The 20,630-nt window shown below is 38.3% G+C and overlaps 1 protein-coding gene across 6 annotated transcripts; it reads left to right on the top strand.

The window, feature by feature from the left end:
* Positions 1–565: 565 nt before the first annotated feature.
* Positions 566–11,037, top strand: LOC128199174 (uncharacterized). 6 transcript variants are annotated; one of them, XM_052887485.1, is made up of 4 exons: positions 566–689; positions 1,897–1,999; positions 4,162–9,621; positions 10,829–11,037. In XM_052887485.1, the coding sequence occupies exon 3, from the start codon at positions 4,197–4,199 to the stop codon at positions 9,603–9,605; it is 5,409 nt and encodes a 1,802-aa protein (XP_052743445.1). In that variant the 5' UTR covers positions 566–689; positions 1,897–1,999; positions 4,162–4,196; the 3' UTR covers positions 9,606–9,621; positions 10,829–11,037. The 6 variants fall into 6 exon arrangements, with proteins under 6 accessions (XP_052743445.1, XP_052743449.1, XP_052743448.1 ...); XM_052887489.1 differs by having other exon boundaries at positions 10,787–11,037; XM_052887488.1 differs by having other exon boundaries at positions 636–689; positions 1,855–1,999.
* The last annotated feature ends 9,593 nt before the right edge of the window (positions 11,038–20,630 follow it).

The raw sequence follows: 20,630 nt of genomic DNA, 5'->3' as shown, positions 1-20,630 counted from the left end.
AGGTAGGGTAGGGTATGAGTAGGTTATGGTCCTTACCATATACAGGGATAGGATAGGGGTAGGGTAGGCGTAGCGTAGGAGTAGGGTAGGATAGGAGTAGGGTTTGGATAGGGTAGGGTATGTGTAGGGTTGGTCGGTGGGAGTAGGATAGGGTAGAGTTAGGGAAGAAATGCACATAAGTCAAAGCGAAGCTTGATCGACTCCGCTAGTAATATAACGTACTTATTTAGATTATTTTGTTAAACAAAAAGATTATATAAACCTAACTTACACATAAATTTTTTTAACGAAATTCTGAACGTGCACTAATTATAGCTTGGCAACTTCGTTCGTAACACTCCCGATGGTCCGCGCGGGCCGGGGAGCGTGTAGCGATGAATGAAAACCCCACGACTAATGCACCTCACTTCCCCGCACGCACAACTTCACACCCGCGCAGTCTTTACCTCCGTCGCCCGCATATCATGGGAGTATCATCAACCAAGTACCAAAAGTTCTTTTTTGTGAAATTATAACGTTTACACGAGCAATTGAAAGGTCCTCGATTTGGTTTCCGGTTGATGATGTCGTGAATGATGTCACGAAAATTAATAGTAATATCGAGGAAGCCCAGAGGAGCTCAGAGGATAGCACTCAGAGTGACCGACAAAGTCAACAGGGTTGCCAAGTCTGAAGTCTGAGATTCGAAGGTAAGTTTCCGAACGTATTCTAGATTAGTAACTTGTCAAAGGTACTTGATTAAAGGTAAGTTTCTAAACGCATCGTCGGAAGTGTACAACAGTTTGAACTATAACATTAACTGTTGCGGTTGGATTTCCTCACTTTGTCGGTGACCCTGGGTGCAGCAGGTAGCAGCTTGAACTCCAATCATAATGTGAGTCCCTAGTTTATAGATTGATTCTCATAATTTTTCACAAGTGATATTTCCTATAACTACTCCCTTAATATTCTTTAAATATATGAAAGGTTTAAATGTGTATCAAGTTAATCATAATACTTCCAGAGATTTATGTGATTTTAAGGGATTGAATTTATCTAATTATAATACACGCGTTGGGGGGGTAACCAAGGGTCCCTTAAACATATACAATCAGTTCAAAGGGACCCACAATAGAGAAATGGGCCTAGCCAGGTTGGCCGTGCACACTAAGAAAAGATACCGATGAGTGAAATTGTCCCGCCCCCAAGTCTTTATATTAGGGTAGAATAGAATGTAGTATGCCATGTTGGGCTTCTTTGTTGGTTCTTCTACCGAGATTGGCGGCCGTTGTCTCCGGTGGAAGTGGACCCACGAACGCCGTCGCGGACGGCTGGGATCCATGCAGATCCCTACTTACGACCTTCTCTCATTGAGCAGAAACGCTGAATGGGAGAACGGGCCCCGCATCCGCTGCATAAACAGCAAATGGGTCGGTAAGTTAGAAAGGTTGTATCGCAGGCCACATTATCTCTTCTAGATATAAAGGGATTAAGAACCACGGCAACCTAGTCCCCCAAATAAGTCCACACAGTTACTCTCCACCAAGGAAGAGAGTCGTGGCAGTTCCGTGAGACCACAGTTCTTTCCGTACAGAGGAAAGCAAAGGCAGAACTCATAAGTCCACAGTCGTTCTTAATCCCACTGCCTTAAAGGCCACAGACATTGACAGACAAGGAAGTAGGAGCGCTCCGTTCAACGATTCCCCAAATTGGTCATGTAGGAAACTATAGGATCTAACCCCTGTAACAAAGTATAAATTCATGAATCATATGTAGACAACACGTTACGGTCAGGACAACCTATATCTAGGGCTTCAACACTACCTTAGTTGCCTAGAGTAACTCGAAGGTCAGTGTTACAGCCGGCAGACACAGTACCGAGTTGCTGTGTTTGCCCGGATTTATTTCACTTTCCAGAAACCAGCTGCGGTGATAGAACCTCAGATTAGGAGAGCAGTTTCATGCGGAGCAGATCATAGTTCCTCGACACACCTACATGCTGGGCAATCTACTAAAATATGTGAGTTCTCAAACTTGTATATCTATCAATTCTTTTTTATTTAATTGACGCTGGCCCTATAGCTCTCAGGCTTATACTATATGGGGTTAAACAATCAGGGCAAAGCGCCACATGGTGGAGATGCCGGGGATACAGATAATAACTATTCTATGAACACCAGTAACTAATTACTTACTATTGAAGTAAAAGAGAGATAAGGTTTGACAAAGTTGACAATGTTTGTGAACTCATAGATTTTAGATAGCAAGTTATACACTAATAAAGTAGAAAGAATCAATAAATTTATATTTATGAATATATCACAGTACACAGTGGCAGACATAGGGTTGTGAACTAGAATATGCAATGTATGATTCATTTAGAACAGAAAATTATTTTGCCAATCAAACTTAAGGTTGTTGGTACGGGGTGCATTCAAGAAGTGTGAGGCATCATAATAAGCTGACAGTATAGATATGGTTTAGTGTAAGACTTAAGAAATATATTAAAAAAGAAAAAAAAAAAAAAAAAACAAAACAATAATAATAATAAAATAAAAATATATATATAAAGTGAGAAAGGGATGATATAGGCATTAGTGAGTAAATCATTTATTTTAGGAAGACAATATTGGTATGAAAACTGAGAAAAGATTCATAGACAGTGTAGGATTCAGTATCCATATATCATGTCTTGAGTAGGAATAGGATATTATACAATATTAATAATTATTATTATGCAATATGTTATTTAATATTAAACTGGACCGTGTGGCTCAAGTGTTTATGGGGTTCAAGATTATGTCTCAAAACGTGAAGTTTAATTATAATTTATTTGTTTATTAGTGAACATTTACAAATATTAAGGAATAATGAGAAATAATGTATATAAATTAACCTACATTTATCACAATCTAAATTATTTGTTATTAAATCACATGCAAGTATATAAATTTCTAATTTGATCTATAGTTCATCATTCATCATTAACAGCCCATATTCAGTTCACGGTTGAACACGAGTCTCTTCTCAAAATGAGAGGTTAGTGGAGAAAATCAGGTCTTAGCCCGCCACTCTGACCCAATATGGGCTGGTGGGTTTCGAGCGCGTAAAGTAGGGGAAAACTAATTGTGCATGTGTGTGTGTGATAAATATGTAGCCTATTATTCGGATCATAAAAGTATCATTGAGTGTGCAGGATTTTTCAACCTTTTGAGGAGCGTGATATTAAAATTCGTAACACAATTAAATTGCACATAAAAGAAGGATAGAGGTGCAGGCTCGAGATCGGATTCGAACCTGCACCCCCCGAGTCAACGACAGAGATTATATTTACGGAGTTTTATCGATCTATGGTTTTTTTTTCCGAGTTTGACACCGACAAGTCATCATGACATATCATATCACGCCCATAGATTTATTTGACAACTGACACTGACAGATACAAACTATTTACATTGTAAATTTCATCAAGTGACTTTAAAGGATAATTGAAAGTGATAATTATAAGGGAAAATAAGTAATAATAACACGTATAATTAATAAAGTGATGACAGTCGCGGTCTATTACCGATGTAAGATACAAGGGAAGTTCTTCAAAACTTAGTTTGATCTTGCATCCGAAAGATTCGTAGTGACAACTAAACGGTTTAAAGTGTGTTTATCAGTGTTGTGATTTCAATGGTAGGTATGTCATATATATATATATATATATATATATATATATGTTATAAACAGTGTTCAAGGTTCTGATGAGAATTTAAGAGGAGTTATGTTAACAAGCGTTAGTTGGTTTGACCAAGGAGATATGAAGCAGATAATTTCATCATTTAGTAACCATTTCATGTCAGCCGGTGACAATTGCAAAAGTAACTAGTGACATTATCTCAGTAGAAGAGAGTTGTATTTAAATTTATTTTATGAATCTAATGTAAGGTTACACTGAACACATCTAGTAGGAATCCGAACATTGTTTAATAAGATTTTTTTTTGAGACCATGGGGCGAGCCGAGCTACACGTGATAGTTTACTATTTATGTAGGTAGAGTCTAGGTGAATTTATTTCAATATTAGTTACTTATTTGTCTATAAATTATTTATATTTTCTGTTTGGAGATTTATTGGTATACCAACACCAATGTCGTACTATAAAGAGAGTAAGTGATTGGGTATTTGTTTGAACAGAATATATACACAATCAGACCGGAAGTTGACAAGTAATGGAGGGGTTATTGACGATACTACACCAAAGGAAGGAAAAACTACGTACTTTAATTGAGAATGCGTCCACTCTCATGGTAACATTTGAGCATACTACTACTGAGAATCTAGCAGCGGTAATCCAAGAAGCGGAGATTATTGCGTCAAGATTACAAACGTTACTTACAAGACTAACAGCTGAGTTGATAGAATACTTCAGACTGAGTACCGAACAAGCAACCGATGATATCTCAGAAATTTCCACCGTACAATTAGAGGCAGAAGATGTGTTGTGCGAGCTTAACGTGAGGATTAAAGGAAAGATTAAGGAAAAGGAACAAACTACAAACATAAATAAAGAAGCTAATCCTAACGCAAGATTACCCAAATTATCATTACCTGAATTTGATGGTGATATCCTCAACTGGGCTACTTTTTGGGATCAATTTAGCTCAAATATAGATCAAAGAAACATACCAGAGGTAGATAAACTACTATATCTGAAAGCGTCCCTAAAGAATGAAGCGAGTAAGTTGGTAGAGGGTTTAGAAACGACTCACAGAAATTATAATATAGCTTTAGCAACTCTGAAAAACAGGTATGGGAAGGAGAATCATGTTATTGATGCACACTACGCTGCGTTGTACCGTATAAAGGCTTCGAACGATGTGAATATTACTAGAATACGGGAAACATTCAACAATATAGAAAGGCATCTAAGAGTGCTCCATTCACTAGGCGAAGACATAGATCACAATCATTTACGGTTCCTGTTAATGGAAAAATTTCCTAAAGAGATAATCTATGAAATGAAGATGAAACTAGCCAACGACTCCATCAGTGAAATAAGAAATTGTTTAGAGAAAATAATTTCGGCCAAAGAAGATGCTCTCAGGATATCCAACAACACTTCAGAAGAAAGCTACACCACCCAAACGCTAGTAGCAAATCAGTTTCAAAGCAGAGAGAGAACTTACAATTACAGAGATAGGAATGAGGTTAGAGATAATCAAGGCGATAGTAATAGACGGGTATACGAAATGAATAGGAACAACTATAATAATAATAGAATGAGATATAAACGGAAACTCGAATCCTCTGAGAAGGAGAGAAATGGAAAGAAACCACGGTCACCCTGTGTCTTCTGCAAAGGAGCTCATTTTAATGATCAATGTACGGCTTATCCGACTGCAGAGGATCGACAGAGGAGATTAAAAGGTAGATGTTATTTATGTCTCATGGAAGGACATACCAGACAGGAGTGTAAAAAGAAAGGATATTGTGTGCACTGTCGGACCGAGGATCTTCATAATCGTGCTCTCTGTCATAAGGAATTTCCCTCGAGAATGAAGAGGTTGAATGAGTCATCACAAAACAACGCGGATAACACAAATGTTATGTCACAGATAAACTCGACCGGCACAGTTTTTCTCCAAACAGCCATAGTCTTTCTCAAGACGGGAGGAACCAGCAGTAGAGACATAAAGTGCCGTGTACTCTTAGATTCAGGGAGTCAACGATCATATGTGAGAAAATCTGTTATAGATAAACTAAAATTACCAATTGAAGAGACCAATAGACTTTCGGTTTTCCCCTTTGGACAGAAAACACCACAAGAAATAAACAGTCCTTTAGTAAGATTAGAACTTCAAACGAGAACTAATAAAATGTTAACTATTTATACAAATGTCATACCATATATAACACAAAATATTCCTTGTCCTAACATAGAATTAGGTCAAAGAAGAGATCAGTTTATTCTAGCAGACGATAGGTCATTATCGACACGTGTAGATATTTTAATAGGAAACAACTATTATTTTAATATTATTAACAAAGACAAAGAAGAAATAAAACCAAATTTATTTTTGGTAGATTCCCACCTAGGATGGATAGTATCAGGAGAAGAGGACTCCAGTCCACGAGACGAGCTATCGGCAGTTACTTATCTTCAGGCCTGTGTCGATACTAGACTACACCGACCAGATCCACCTTTGGACAAAGGAGATATGAACGCGTTGTGGGATTTAGAATCCCTTGGGATTACTGATTCACCTAGAACTAGCAGCGAAGAAGAAGCAATTAAGAATTTCAATGAGAATATGGAAGTTATAGATAAAAGATATACAGTTTCGTGGCCATGGATAGAGTATCCACCGTTATTACCCAAGAATTACGGATTAGCAGTAGGGCGTCTAACCTCATTATTAAAACGTTTAGATTTAGAGAGCTTAAGAGAATATGACAATATTTTGAAAGAACAGACCAATAAAGGTATAATAGAAATATTATCACACCCGACTCGTAAAGAATGTCATCCAATACATTATTTACCACATCATTGTATTCAACAGAAAGGGAAACCTATAAGGATTGTCTATGATGCATCAGCAAAGATAAAAGATAACAAAAGTTTGAATGAGTGTTTATATAGAGGACCCCTTATGTTAGAAGACTTAACCGGGTTATTGATACGGTTTAGGGTACACACAGTTGCTTTGTCAGCAGACGTAGAGAAGGCTTTTTTACAAGTTGCATTGCACAAAAAGGACAGAGATGTGACTAGATTCCTCTGGCTTAAGGACTTGACGAAACCTGTCACAGAAGATAATATCATTTGTATGAGATTTTGCAGAGTACCATTTGGCATAATAAGTAGCCCATTTTTGCTAAACGCGACGATAAGATATCATTTATCTAGAAGCACAGATACAGAAATTCAAGATATGGCTAAAAATATATATGTTGATAACCTAGTCACTGGAACGTCATCAACGTCGAAAGCTTTAAATTTGTACAAGAATTTAAAAGTAACATTTGAACAAATGTCCATGAATCTGAGAGACTGGAGCTCGAATTCTAAAGAATTTATGTCAAGTATTCACGATAAATTTACAGGGAAACAAATCAAGATATTAGGTTTAAATTGGGATTTAGAAAGAGACTCACTGCAATTGAAGTTTGACGTTAACACTTCAGCTGACAACAAAAGAGAAGTACTTAAAGTGATCGCTTCTATTTACGACCCCTGCGGTTACGCTGCGCCATACAGTTTATCTGCTAAACTATTTTTTCAAGAACTTTGGAAAACTAAAACTAAATGGGACACTAAGTTTACAAGTCAGATGGCAGAAGAATGGTTAAGAGTTCAGAAGCAACTAGAGGTAATAAGCAAGATTTCAATTCCCAGATGCTACATAGCAAGCCCTAAAGACCACAATTATCAATTGCACTGTTTTACAGACGCTTCACTTAAAGCCTATGCTGCAGTAGTATATATAGTAAACGGGAAAGAGAAAAATTATGTAATGGGTAAATCCCGACTGGTACCTATAAAGGATCAAGATCATCTGAAGATACCGCGGCTAGAGCTATTAGGAGTACTGATTGGAAGCCGACTTGTTAAATTCATTCTTAAGAATCTTCCTATAAAAATAACACAACAGTTCCTTTGGACTGATAGTCAAATTGTCATAGAATGGTATAAATCATCTAAACTTTTAACACCGTTTGTGTCAAGAAGAATTCAAGAAATCAAAAGTAACAAGGAATTAATTATAAAACATGTACCATCAGAATTAAATCCAGCAGATATAGCAACAAAACCATCGGACATATTAGAGAACAAAAGGAGATGGTTAGAAGGCCCAGAATTTTTAACACAAGTACCACAAGTATGGCCGCAGTTAGCACCTACGGTCACTTCTCTTTCGCTCGGGGAGGATCTTCCGAATGAGACAATGGAAGAAGATATTGGAACAACAGAAGCGGGTTCTATGAGATGTAATGAGGAGACAGAAATAAATGATACAGATGAGAAGGAACAAAGTAAATTAGAGGAAATAAGAAAGATACAAAATTTACATTTTAAAAATGAGATTCAAGGGAAAGAAACTAATTTAAGCCGGAACTTGGGTTTATTTCTTGATATTGATGGAATACTAAGATGCAGAGGAAGAATGAAGAATACCAATTGGTCTTTTGACAAAAGATATCCTATTCTACTACCACAAGATTCGGATTTAACAAATACATTAATTACAAAGACTCATAATGAGAATTACCATGTAGGTGCTAATCACACATTGAGTATAATTAGAGAGTCATACTGGATTCCACAGGGTAAACGTCAGGTTCAGAAAATATTAAGGAAATGCCCTATATGTATTAAACACGGTGGAGGACCTTATAAGTTACCACCAACACCAGCTTTACCATCAGACCTTACAGCAGAAGAAGGCCTTAGAGCTTTAAGAAGAGTGATAGCTTCCAGAGGTTTACCAAAGGTTATTACATCTGACAATGCCGTACAATTTAAACTAATTTCAGAAATTTTAACACAACCATATTGTATAGAGAACAAAATACAATGGAGATTTATACCAGCTCTCACACCATGGTTCGGCGGATTTTATGAACGTTTGGTGGGAATTGTGAAACATTGCTTGAAGCGTTCATTACAAAAACATCTTCTGAAGGATAACGAATTTAACACCATAGTAAGGGAGATTGAAGCTGTAGTAAATACACGGCCCCTCACCTGCGTAGATAGTGAAATAGAACACATATTGAAACCGTCAGATTTCCTAACATCAGGTAACTGTATATCAATAGAAGCTACAGAGACAGATTCTTCAATACCAGGTACCTCAAGGAAACAGGATCTTATACAATGTTGGAAAAGAGCACTTAAGATTCGAGAAGAATTTAAAGAAATGTTTTCAAATCGTTATCTTTTAAGCCTACGAGAAAGATACCAACATTCTCATAAGGAACCAAGGATTACCTCGAAGCTTGACCCTCGAGTAGGGCAAATAGTTCAAATAAAAGGGGATTCCAAGAACAGAGAAAGCTGGAAGGTGGGAAAGATAATAAACCTCATCAAAGGGAAAGATGATCTTTCTAGAGTAGCTCAGGTTAAAGTAGGGGAAACCGTTTATACCCGATCTATTTCTCACTTATATCCACTGGAGTTAGATGAAGAACAAACATATATTACATTAGAAGAACCAACATCTGATAATAATATTACGGTTTCTCCAGAAAAGAGTTTCCAAGTTTCATTCGAAAGAGATACCATTGAAGATGTAACAGAAACCATCCAAGAAGTAGAAAGTAACTCATCTGAAAGTATTGATAAGGTCATCCTACAAAATGAGGAATTACCTACACAGGCTCAACAAATAGAAGAGTCCGCTATAGAAAGCATACCTACTAACCAGTCTGCAAATATTAGACCTAAGCGAGATGCTGCTGCTAGGGCCCTTCAAAGGATCAGAGAGTGGACGCAAAATTTAGTTACTTCGTTTTTGGCGGGGAGTGTCGTGAATGATGTCACGAAAATTAATAGTAATATCGAGGAAGCCCAGAGGAGCTCAGAGGATAGCACTCAGAGTGACCGACAAAGTCAACAGGGTTGCCAAGTCTGAAGTCTGAGATTCGAAGGTAAGTTTCCGAACGTATTCTAGATTAGTAACTTGTCAAAGGTACTTGATTAAAGGTAAGTTTCTAAACGCATCGTCGGAAGTGTACAACAGTTTGAACTATAACATTAACTGTTGCGGTTGGATTTCCTCACTTTGTCGGTGACCCTGGGTGCAGCAGGTAGCAGCTTGGACTCCAATCATAATGTGAGTCCCTAGTTTATAGATTGATTCTCATAATTTTTCACAAGTGATATTTCCTATAACTACTCCCTTAATATTCTTTAAATATATGAAAGGTTTAAATGTGTATCAAGTTAATCATAATACTTCCAGAGATTTATGTGATTTTAAGGGATTGAATTTATCTAATTATAATACACGCGTTGGGGGGGTAACCAAGGGTCCCTTAAACATATACAATCAGTTCAAAGGGACCCACAATAGAGAAATGGGCCTAGCCAGGTTGGCCGTGCACACTAAGAAAAGATACCGATGAGTGAAATTGTCCCGCCCCCAAGTCTTTATATTAGGGTAGAATAGAATGTAGTATGCCATGTTGGGCTTCTTTGTTGGTTCTTCTACCGAGATTGGCGGCCGTTGTCTCCGGTGGAAGTGGACCCACGAACGCCGTCGCGGACGGCTGGGATCCATGCAGATCCCTACTTACGACCTTCTCTCATTGAGCAGAAACGCTGAATGGGAGAACGGGCCCCGCATCCGCTGCATAAACAGCAAATGGGTCGGTAAGTTAGAAAGGTTGTATCGCAGGCCACATTATCTCTTCTAGATATAAAGGGATTAAGAACCACGGCAACCTAGTCCCCCAAATAAGTCCACACAGTTACTCTCCACCAAGGAAGAGAGTCGTGGCAGTTCCGTGAGACCACAGTTCTTTCCGTACAGAGGAAAGCAAAGGCAGAACTCATAAGTCCACAGTCGTTCTTAATCCCACTGCCATAAAGGCCACAGACATTGACAGACAAGGAAGTAGGAGCGCTCCGTTCAACGATTCCCCAAATTGGTCATGTAGGAAACTATAGGATCTAACCCCTGTAACAAAGTATAAATTCATGAATCATATGTAGATAACACGTTACGGTCAGGACAACCTATATCTAGGGCTTCAACACTACCTTAGTTGCCTAGAGTAACTCGAAGGTCAGTGTTACAGCCGGCAGACACAGTACCGAGTTGCTGTGTTTGCCCGGATTTATTTCACTTTCCAGAAACCAGCTGCGGTGATAGAACCTCAGATTAGGAGAGCAGTTTCATGCGGAGCAGATCATAGTTCCTCGACACACCTACATGCTGGGCAATCTACTAAAATATGTGAGTTCTCAAACTTGTATATCTATCAATTCTTTTTTATTTAATTGACGCTGGCCCTATAGCTCTCAGGCTTATACTATATGGGGTTAAACAATCAGGGCAAAGCGCCACAGATGATTTATTTGGTATAAAAAACATAGACTTCATACTCAGATGGTGTAGGTTGTGGACTCTTAAAACCTGCTACCTTTTAAAGCCACACCAGCTTAAACACCATATTATTTGGCTGCCCATCATGCTCCTACCATCATACCTTTGTAATGAGCTGTCAAACTTTCAGCCAGGGTCGTAGCTACCGTCGTATCAGCCGTATTAAAGATACGAGGCCCCGGACTATAGGGCCCCTTATGTGTGAAAGCAAAAAATTTGAAGAATGTAGGTAATCCACAATCTCTTTTTTTCCCTGGTGAAGGGTGCGCCTAAAGAAACATCGTGCATAGATTAAGTCACTGTCATATTTATTTTAAGCGAGCATTTTTGCTTCTTTTGTGAGGAATATTTACCCTTCATTTTGGCCCCCAAATAATTTTGATACAGGACCCTTCCAAGGCACGCTACGCCACTGCTTTCAGCTGTCATAAAACAACGAAAGTCTGACTACCACAGTCGCGTCTATTACGTTCTTGCGAAATGAAAGTCCGCCGCCGAATTCCGTCAACATTCCTGCGAACACAGAACGTCATTTTAAGTGTTTTATATCCCAGAACGAGAGTACTGCACGGCCGCCATTTTGATAATTAATTTTTTCGTAGCGAAAATAATTGAACGCGTCGTCTCGACATTAATAAGTTAGCGCGAGTCTCGACATTAATTGGGCAGACATTTTCTCGGAGATATCACGTTACAAAACGAATCGTTAGGGAGACGTCATATGGACACTTTTTCAGCAGCTATTTCTAATTAGAAATCATTTTATTCAATGCCCCGCAGTTTTACTTTTACCCGCGTAATTCCCATTCCTTTGGGATTACGGGGATAAAAGAAAGTAAACTCTGGGTTGAGAATTTTAACCAAAAATTTCTTAAAAGAAAGAAAAACTCAGTATCTCATCCCCACCCAAGTTTTGAACCCAGTTTTGATCCGAAACCAAAAAGGCAGAGAGGCATTTGAATGTATATCATCACAACTCTGCTCACTGTTGAGCACGAGTCTCCTCTCAGAATGAGGGGTATTTAGCCTTCCAGACTTCAATCAGAGAATTAAGAATATTCTCAGGTGTGCAATTTTCTTCACGATGTTTTTCCTTTACCGTGTGAGACACGTGATATTTAATTTCTTAAAATGCACATAACTGAAAAGTTGTAGTACATGCCTGGACCGGATTCGAACCTACGCCCTTCTAATCGAAGGCAGAGGTCATATCCACCGGGATATCACGTCTCATGAGATGATAGGCGCAAATGAGTGCGCCTGCAATAATTTAGATGTTATGTTGACTAATGTAGAAAGGGTTAATAATGACTTATTTGTCAGGCGTTTGATTAGACTTCAACGCTTCTGTTGAGATATCTTTTTCATATTGACCGCACTTGACCATGATCTTACCTGACGGTAAGTGTAGATGTTGGATCGTCATCATCATCATTATCAATACATATTCGGGTCACTGCTGAGCTCGAGTCTCCTCTCAGAATGAGAGATGTTAGGCCATTAGTCCGCCACGCTGGCCCAATGAGGATTTGCAGATTTAACACACGTAGAGAATTAAGAAAATTCTCCGGTATGCAGGTTTCCTCTCGATGTTTTCCTTCACCGTTTGAGACACGTGTTATTTGATTTCTTAAAATGCACACAACTGAAAAGTTGGAGGTGCATGCCCCGGACCGGATTCGAACCAACGATCACGCGTGCTTTAAAGGTTCACTCATACACTACACTATATTCAGAATTCTGAAACACATACTTCGGGAGTACTAGCCAAGCGTATAACAAACGAAGAAGAATTTCGTACGAAAGAAAGGCGCATTTTTTAACGGCTGGACCGATTGAGGTTTTCTTAATTGGTCCAGGTCAAGCTGCTGCTGGGACTCGGGAGCATGCCATTTTGGCTGGTGGGTGGCTTCGGCCGTGGCTAGTTACCACCCTACCGGCAAAGACGTACCGCCAAGCCATTTAGCGTTCCGATGCGATGACGTGTAGAAACCGAAAAGGGGTGTGGATTTTTATCCTCCTCCTAACAAGAAAGCCCGCTTCCATCTTAGACTGTATCATCACTTACCATTAGGTGAGATTGTAATCAAGGGCTAACTTGTAAAGAATAATAATAAAAAAAAGCCAGTCGCTCAAGGGAATCACACTCATTGCTTCTGGATCAATTTGCTTAGATGATCGATGGTCAACTTTTTCAAAACTACCACTATTTAATTCAATACTACGCATTTGCAAGGACCTTGGTCTTGGTAGAGACCTTCCATCGGGTGGAACTACGCACCGATGCATTAATTCAGCACGCAAAATACCAAATACGCAATTGTAAGCCTTATGATTGCAGAATAAGATATATTTTCTTTTGACGTTCATTTATGATTGTTCCTTTATTCATTTAGTAACATACCTTCATAATCTATCCTATATAAGTAAGTATACGTATATACGTATGAGTATGCACAATTTTTAAGTTAAACTAACGAAAACCCGGTTACACCACTAAGTTACAAAGTGACTGATAGCTTATTCACGTTCTTTCTCATTTAAAGTCTACACGCAAAGATTATATACCATTAGACATGTCACTAGAGCATCGAAAATGAGAAAATTCTATTTATTTTTTTTAATAAAAGGTTACTTATGTGCGAGTGTTCTTAGACATGTTTAATGAAAATCAGTTCAGACGTTTAAAAGTTATGGAGATGAAAGTAGGGAAGGATAACCGAATGTCTGCAAATATACTCGAGTGGGGTCTCAAATGAAAGCGCACTGAAAGAGAATGACGATGACTTATTATAAAGTGCTTCTTAGCTTCGTTCCGATTGTTCATATTGAAATGAAAATAAACAATTTTGTTTTATCCGGCTCACATATGATGATAGAATTTGTGTCATAAAAGTCTTTATTCTTTTTCATGACCTTCGGGGATTTTTCAAAATTTTCAATTTTATAATATTTATGTTTTTAAAGTGGATATGCGACACTGTATAACAGTCACAGATCCTACAAGAAACGTGTCGCGTTGAATTACAGATGCGTTGGATGTGAGTTGTGACAAGGAATAGCGCCGTTAGTACCCAGAATGAAAGTGGAGGTTGAAGTTTTTCTGATTACATAACATGTATTTGTATGTATTCGCACTCGTAAAGTCACAAGTTTACCGTATAGTTAACTGTACCGGTGCCACGGTGCAGTGGTAAGACTATGTTGCTTCCTGATGTCCGGAGTTCGTAGTGGGGCTATATTATATTGTATTTTTCCTTCTTATTTTTAGCAGCCCCAAGTTGGAAACTTTACGTTGCGATTCCGATATCTCACACGTTTCAACTTGAACTTATAGGGATGCCAAAAATAAAATGTGAGTAATTTTTCGCCGCTAACCACGAAATTCCCATGAAAACGAACTTCCGTCACAACGCTGATACATGCAGTGAGGAGGGGTGATATTCCGCTACTTTACATTCGTCGACGAACGTTAACGTCCTTAACACATCTTTTCGAATTTTAAAAAGTTTATAGTGCGTGACTCTACTCAACGTCATTCTCTGCCATTCTTGGATCTTATTTAGGTTACAGTTAGATTTGTTAAATACGTTGTCCTGACAAATATTGTGAATAATGATTTGGTCATATACCAAATCCACTTTTGAAGCTTCTGCTAAAAATATACATTGCCGGTAACATATGTGTATTATTTCAGCAAAAGGACAGAGTATATTAATATAACAAGAGTAATGGCGTGCCGGAAACGGTATTGTTTGCCGATGGCCGGATTTTGAAGCGAAACGGTGATGTAACAAGTTCAGTATCACATTTTGCATAAATTGGAGCACAGGGTTGACACTGTACATACCAAATGTTTTTTATGATTGTATATTTGCCGAGGCTCGGACAATGATTTTATACTATTAGATATGTTACGTGCCTACAAACTCACCACAAAAAGTGATCCGAATTTAGCTACTCCACTGTACGCACACATGCACAATTTTTGTGTTGACTTAGAGCCCCCGCTGACTTACAACTTTTAGTTGGCCGACTATACCGGTTTTACACTCGGTCGATTTAGTCGGCCAACTAAAAGTTGTAAGTCAGCGGGGGCTCTTACATTATATTTATGTTTAGATTTTACACTTCCTGGACACACAACTCGACATTGTAGACAACATTTAGGTATTACTTGTAAAATAACTTTCGTGGTTTACAATGCGACTAAATGAAATTAAGTCAATTAACCACTTTTATTCGCCTCAGTTTCGACGTGCTAGTGACTTATCTAATAGTATAAATCTTTGCCTAAGGATCGTAGCAGCGTTACGAGGACTTGGAATTGCACAGAAGCTCTGCCAGAATTCATCCCTAGTACTTAGAACGAAGAAATGAAGCTGTGATAGCCCAGTGGATATGACCTCTACCTCCGTTTCCGGAGGGTGTGAGTTCGAATCCGGTCTAGGGCATGCACCTCCAACTTTTCAGTTGTGTGCATTTTAAGAAATTAAATATCATGTGTCTCAATCGGTGAAGGAAAACATCGTGAGGAAACCTGCATGCCAGAGAATTATTTTAATTCTCTGCGTGTGTGAAGTCTGTCAATCCGCATTGGGCCAGCGTGGTAGACTATTGGCCTAACCCCTCTCATTCTGAGAGGAGACTCGAGCTCAGCAGTGAACCGATTATGGCTTGATGAACTTAGAACGAAGGGATGACATTGAAAACTCCCACTAGGCACTCTGACCGGGAGTTCTGACTAACAATCTAACTTAGGACACACGCGTCAGATTACAGCGGTTTTTTTTATTATTTTCTCGTGTCACCCCTAACAAGATCAGTGCGAAGAGCAGTGAGGCATGCATCCATTCTAATTGCGGCGGCCATTTTAACAAATGTTATTCTTCAATTTTGTATTCTGTTCCGCCATGTTTTGACTGCGCCGTCATATTGTGACAGTTGGATTTGTTATTTATCATACTGGCACTTTATTATATGAATAGTTACTAAATTTGGTCGCAAGCTAAAATGGCGTGCACTTCATATTATATTCGAGAATGCGCTGCCTACTCTGGGCCTCTAGCCATGGCTTTGCGGTTGTGGTACGTGGATTATATTTCTACTAACGCTAACGCTTTAAAAATTAAATTATGTATGGGAACACAACGGTGTCGCAGCCGCTCCAAATACAACATTGAAAAACGAATACATTTCCGAGTCAGTAGGACACGAAACCATTTTCAATATTACTAAAGAAAATGTTAATAGTGACCGTTATAGTACTTAACATTATATCCAGCCCGTAGTCGGCCCGTCTAGCCTAAAAATATACAGTGTTCTGGCCAAAGAATAGGGATGATGACAGTTTAAATTGTATATAAATTAAGAGTATGCTAATAGTAAAGCAATTTTGTAAAAGTAACAGGGTATCTGCGATCATTACTTTCGAAGCTACAGGGATTTAAAGGGTCAGATTTGCGGCGCTGCCGCGGATCCCTGAAAAACGCCCCATACAAAATAGTACGAATTAATGACGTCGCATGTATATGATGATCGTTAGATTTGTATGGGCGTTCAAACAAAATTACTAATATCTTGGTTATTTGTGCGTTTATGTTTATAGTTTATTTATTAAAAAGCTAAAACTGTATAAATTTTCATCTAATTACGATAAAAGATTTTTAATAGATTTATAATTTTATAATCTTATTTATTTTGCAAATATCCAGACAATCTTTGCTTTTTATGTATAAATTAGTTAACTTGACCTTATTTACCCGAATAATAATCAATATATTCAAAGCTAGTCATCATCCCCATTGGCTGTAGCCTTGACCAAGATTGCATAAAGACAAATAGCCGGAAACATGGACCTCAAAGTCGACGACGTAGAACGGCCTATGGTTCTGAATCTTATCGGTGCATCCGAATCATCTAATGATCCTAAATAAAAATATCATCAGCGTTAGTACTGTACAATAATATAATAATCATCATCATCATCATTAGCAACCCATATTCGGCTCACTGCTGAGCTCGAGTCTGCTCTCAGAATGAAAGGGGTCAGGCCAGGGTTTCTCAAACCCCCAGAGGTTCGCCATTCGACGGCAGGGGGTTCGCGACAAGATTTACGTAATGGTGGTTTGATAACTGATACCGAGTCGGAATTAAGATTAAAATTGTCCAAAAATACTCCTAACGAATCCATTTGCTTCAAGAAACAAACACACCCATCACATTAATATTACAAAGACATTTCTTTTGGTACTTTATGTGTTAAAAAACCTTATTATCTTCAACGTTCAGGTTTATTTTTTTCTTTGGGAGTGTTCGTTAGTTAAGGGGTTCGCTGTCACTTGGAAATATTAACAGGGGTTCGTGGAGCCAAAAATTTGAGAAACCCTGGGTTAGGCCAATAGTCCACCACGCTGGCCCAATGCGGATTGGCAGACTTCACACACACACAGAGAATTAAGAAAGTCCTCTGGTATGCAGGTTTCCTCACGATGTTTGGCCTTCATCGTTTGAGACACTTGATATAATTAATTTCTTAAAATGCACATAACTGAATGGTTGGAGGTGCATGCCCCGGACCGAGTTCGAACCCAAGCCCTCCGGAATCGGAGGCAGAGGTCATACCCAATGGGCTATCACGGCTTTTCAAGAACGAAAGCTTTCAATTGAAAAAAAACACATTAAAAATGGTATATTCGATTGAGAGATTCGATTTTTTTTTAATTCGTTACATGTTAGCCCTTGACTACAATCTCACCTGATGGTAAGTGATGATGCAATCTATGGAAGCGGGCTAATTCGTTAGGAGGAGGATGAAAATCCACGCCACTTTCGGTTTCTACACGAAATCGCCCGGAACGGTAGGGTGGTAACTAGCCACGAAACCTCCCACCAGCCAGTCCTGGACCAATTAAGAAAACCTCAACCGGCCCGGTCGGGGAACGAACCATGGACCTTCGTTTTATAATTCCACCGCGCATACCAATTCCACAGAGGCCGTCAAAAACGACATATATACACAGTACCTACCTATACATATAGATAGACAGACATCGACGTGAAACATACCACTTTAGCGTCGGGATTAAAAATGCTGTGTCGAAAGGCGAAGAGTCGACGACTTCTTTTCAGAAGTCGGTTAGAAAGCTAAATATTTTACGAAATATAAAAATTCAGTTGTTTAACGCTTCGTTGATAGGCTCGTATATCTCAAGTAGATATATTATATTAGACCTGCCATTAAAATTTCAAACGCGTGCGCGCGGCAACACATCATTTCCTTTTGTTTAATCTGTGGTAAAATCTTCACTTGTCAACGTCAATGCATTTAAAACTTTACCACATATACATTAAAGTAGATTGTTGCTAAAATAGTGAGCAATTTAAAGCCATTTCAGACATTCGAACAGTAAACGGCGGGAAGTCGCAGCGTGTAGTAGACTTTTATTAATTGCCTAATTAAAATCAGAAATGCTATCGCGGTGTAAATTTCTTTGTGTGAGTCGTATGTCATTCTGATCAGATTTCTTGGTTGCAAATGGCTGCAAAAAAGTACTTTTTTATTTCGTTAGTTACTAATTGTTGGGAATGATTTCCATGGAAAGATTCTCTTCTTCTCTAAAATAGAAAATTTTAAATTTTCTATTTTAATTCACTGATTAATGGAGGATGTAGATGTAATCTGTGAAATAAAGTCAAAATCGCTCTACATATTAGGACAAATAGGGCGCACGAAACACGACGGTGTCGTTGCTGCTTCAAATACAAAATTAAAAAACGAATATATTCTCGAGTCAGTACGACACCAAGAATTGCTTCAGTAATTTCAATATTAATTAAGAAAAATGGCGTCTTTTGTTTATAATAAAATAAAAATTGATAACAAGAAATAAGATGGAGTATTTTTATAGATACCTACTTAATTATTGATTATTATATTAAAATTTAAATTTGCTCTTATATTAAAGTACCTATCACTTATTTCACCGATTACAATATCGTAATGTATCTCATTACGCACATGTGCCGTAATGTATTATAAAACCATTATTATCCGTCTAAAAACGAACGGTACTTTTTTAAATCTGGGCGGTCGCCCAACCTCCCCCTACCCTAAAGCCGCTCCTGGCTGTAGTTCTTTAGTATGATAATTTCTCAGTAGGTATAGTCCTTTTTTTAGGAAGGTGTTTTGACTATGAATATAGTAGTAATATTTACAGACAAGCGTTTGTCTAGTTTGTCCGCAAACCGAAAGGAGGATCAGCAAAGCAAAAACATAATATTATTATTCAATTACGTACGCATCTGCCTGTGATTGGCGGACTTAAAACTTAGAACGTCCATCAGCTGATAATAAAAAAAAAATAAGTCAATTTGGTAAATGTACCAACATATTGTGTCATATAATCATTGTATGATTCCATCCTCGTCCCGTGACATCAATTGTACGTCGCGACCACAATCAGTGATCATACAATCCGTATGTATAGTAAACCTAATGCTATTTGTCTCAGACCTACATTCAGCTAGATACCGAATCTAACCAAGCGTGTCAGAATTATTTGTGACATGCACCTACATGTGGCTGAGGTAGATACGTATCCTAAAAGTCCCATTGGAAACAGATGTTTTTATTCTTGTTGTTGAATTGAAGCAAACACTGATTTTCTTCAATCAATCGATCAATCGATTTAACGATTTACTTAATGTTAATTCATCTGACGACATCAAGCGAGTCGCAGGGAATCGCTGGATGCAGGTGGCTCAGTATCGCGATGTTTGGAAGTCCCTACAAAGGCAGTCCTGCAGTGGACGTCCATCGGCTGATGTGATGATGATAATGATGATGATGATGATGACGTTAATTATTTTTGATCACTAAACTATTCGCGTGGCGTCTAACGTAGGTACTCGTATGTAGACGTTGGATTTGAATTGAAGCAGGATCAACATCACCCAGATCCATTGAATTATTATGTACTACTAAGTAGTAATTCAATGCCCAGATCGGACAAGATACCCTTTACGTAATATACCTACGTTCCACTCATAAATGGGATCTATTTATGAGATATTAGCTCTAAAATGTTTATGTACATAAAAAGTCCAAGACGTTTGAGTTCATGTTTTTGTGGTCTATTGTTGTTTGTATTCGTCGCTTTTTTGCGAAGAATAGCAAAATAATATGGATTTATATTATTAAAAAAAACACGCGGCGTCTACACTAAATATGAGTCTGTGATTTCTCTCTCACAATTGAAGTCATGTGGAATGAATTCATACGATCTGATTGACCCACTCGTTTACGTATCGGATAGGTAGATCTAGTTCACGTAAATGTACCTAATTTATATCATACAAATGGGAAACTAACTCATCATTCATTATTACCAACCCATATTCGGTTCACTGCTGCGCTCGAGTCACCTCTCAGAATGAGAGAGGTTAGGATAATAGTCCACCATGCTGGCCCAATGCGGATTGGCAGACTTCACACACGCAGTTTCTCTACATATTCTACGAGTATTTAATGGGTCTCGACTGTTTTCT

The sequence above is a fragment of the Bicyclus anynana genome, chromosome 19 (genome assembly GCF_947172395.1).
Source record: "Bicyclus anynana chromosome 19, ilBicAnyn1.1, whole genome shotgun sequence".
NCBI classification, from domain to species: Eukaryota; Metazoa; Arthropoda; class Insecta; order Lepidoptera; family Nymphalidae; genus Bicyclus; species Bicyclus anynana.
The sequence above is the reverse complement of the archived record's forward strand: the minus strand, read 5'-3'. Positions and strand labels throughout refer to the sequence as shown.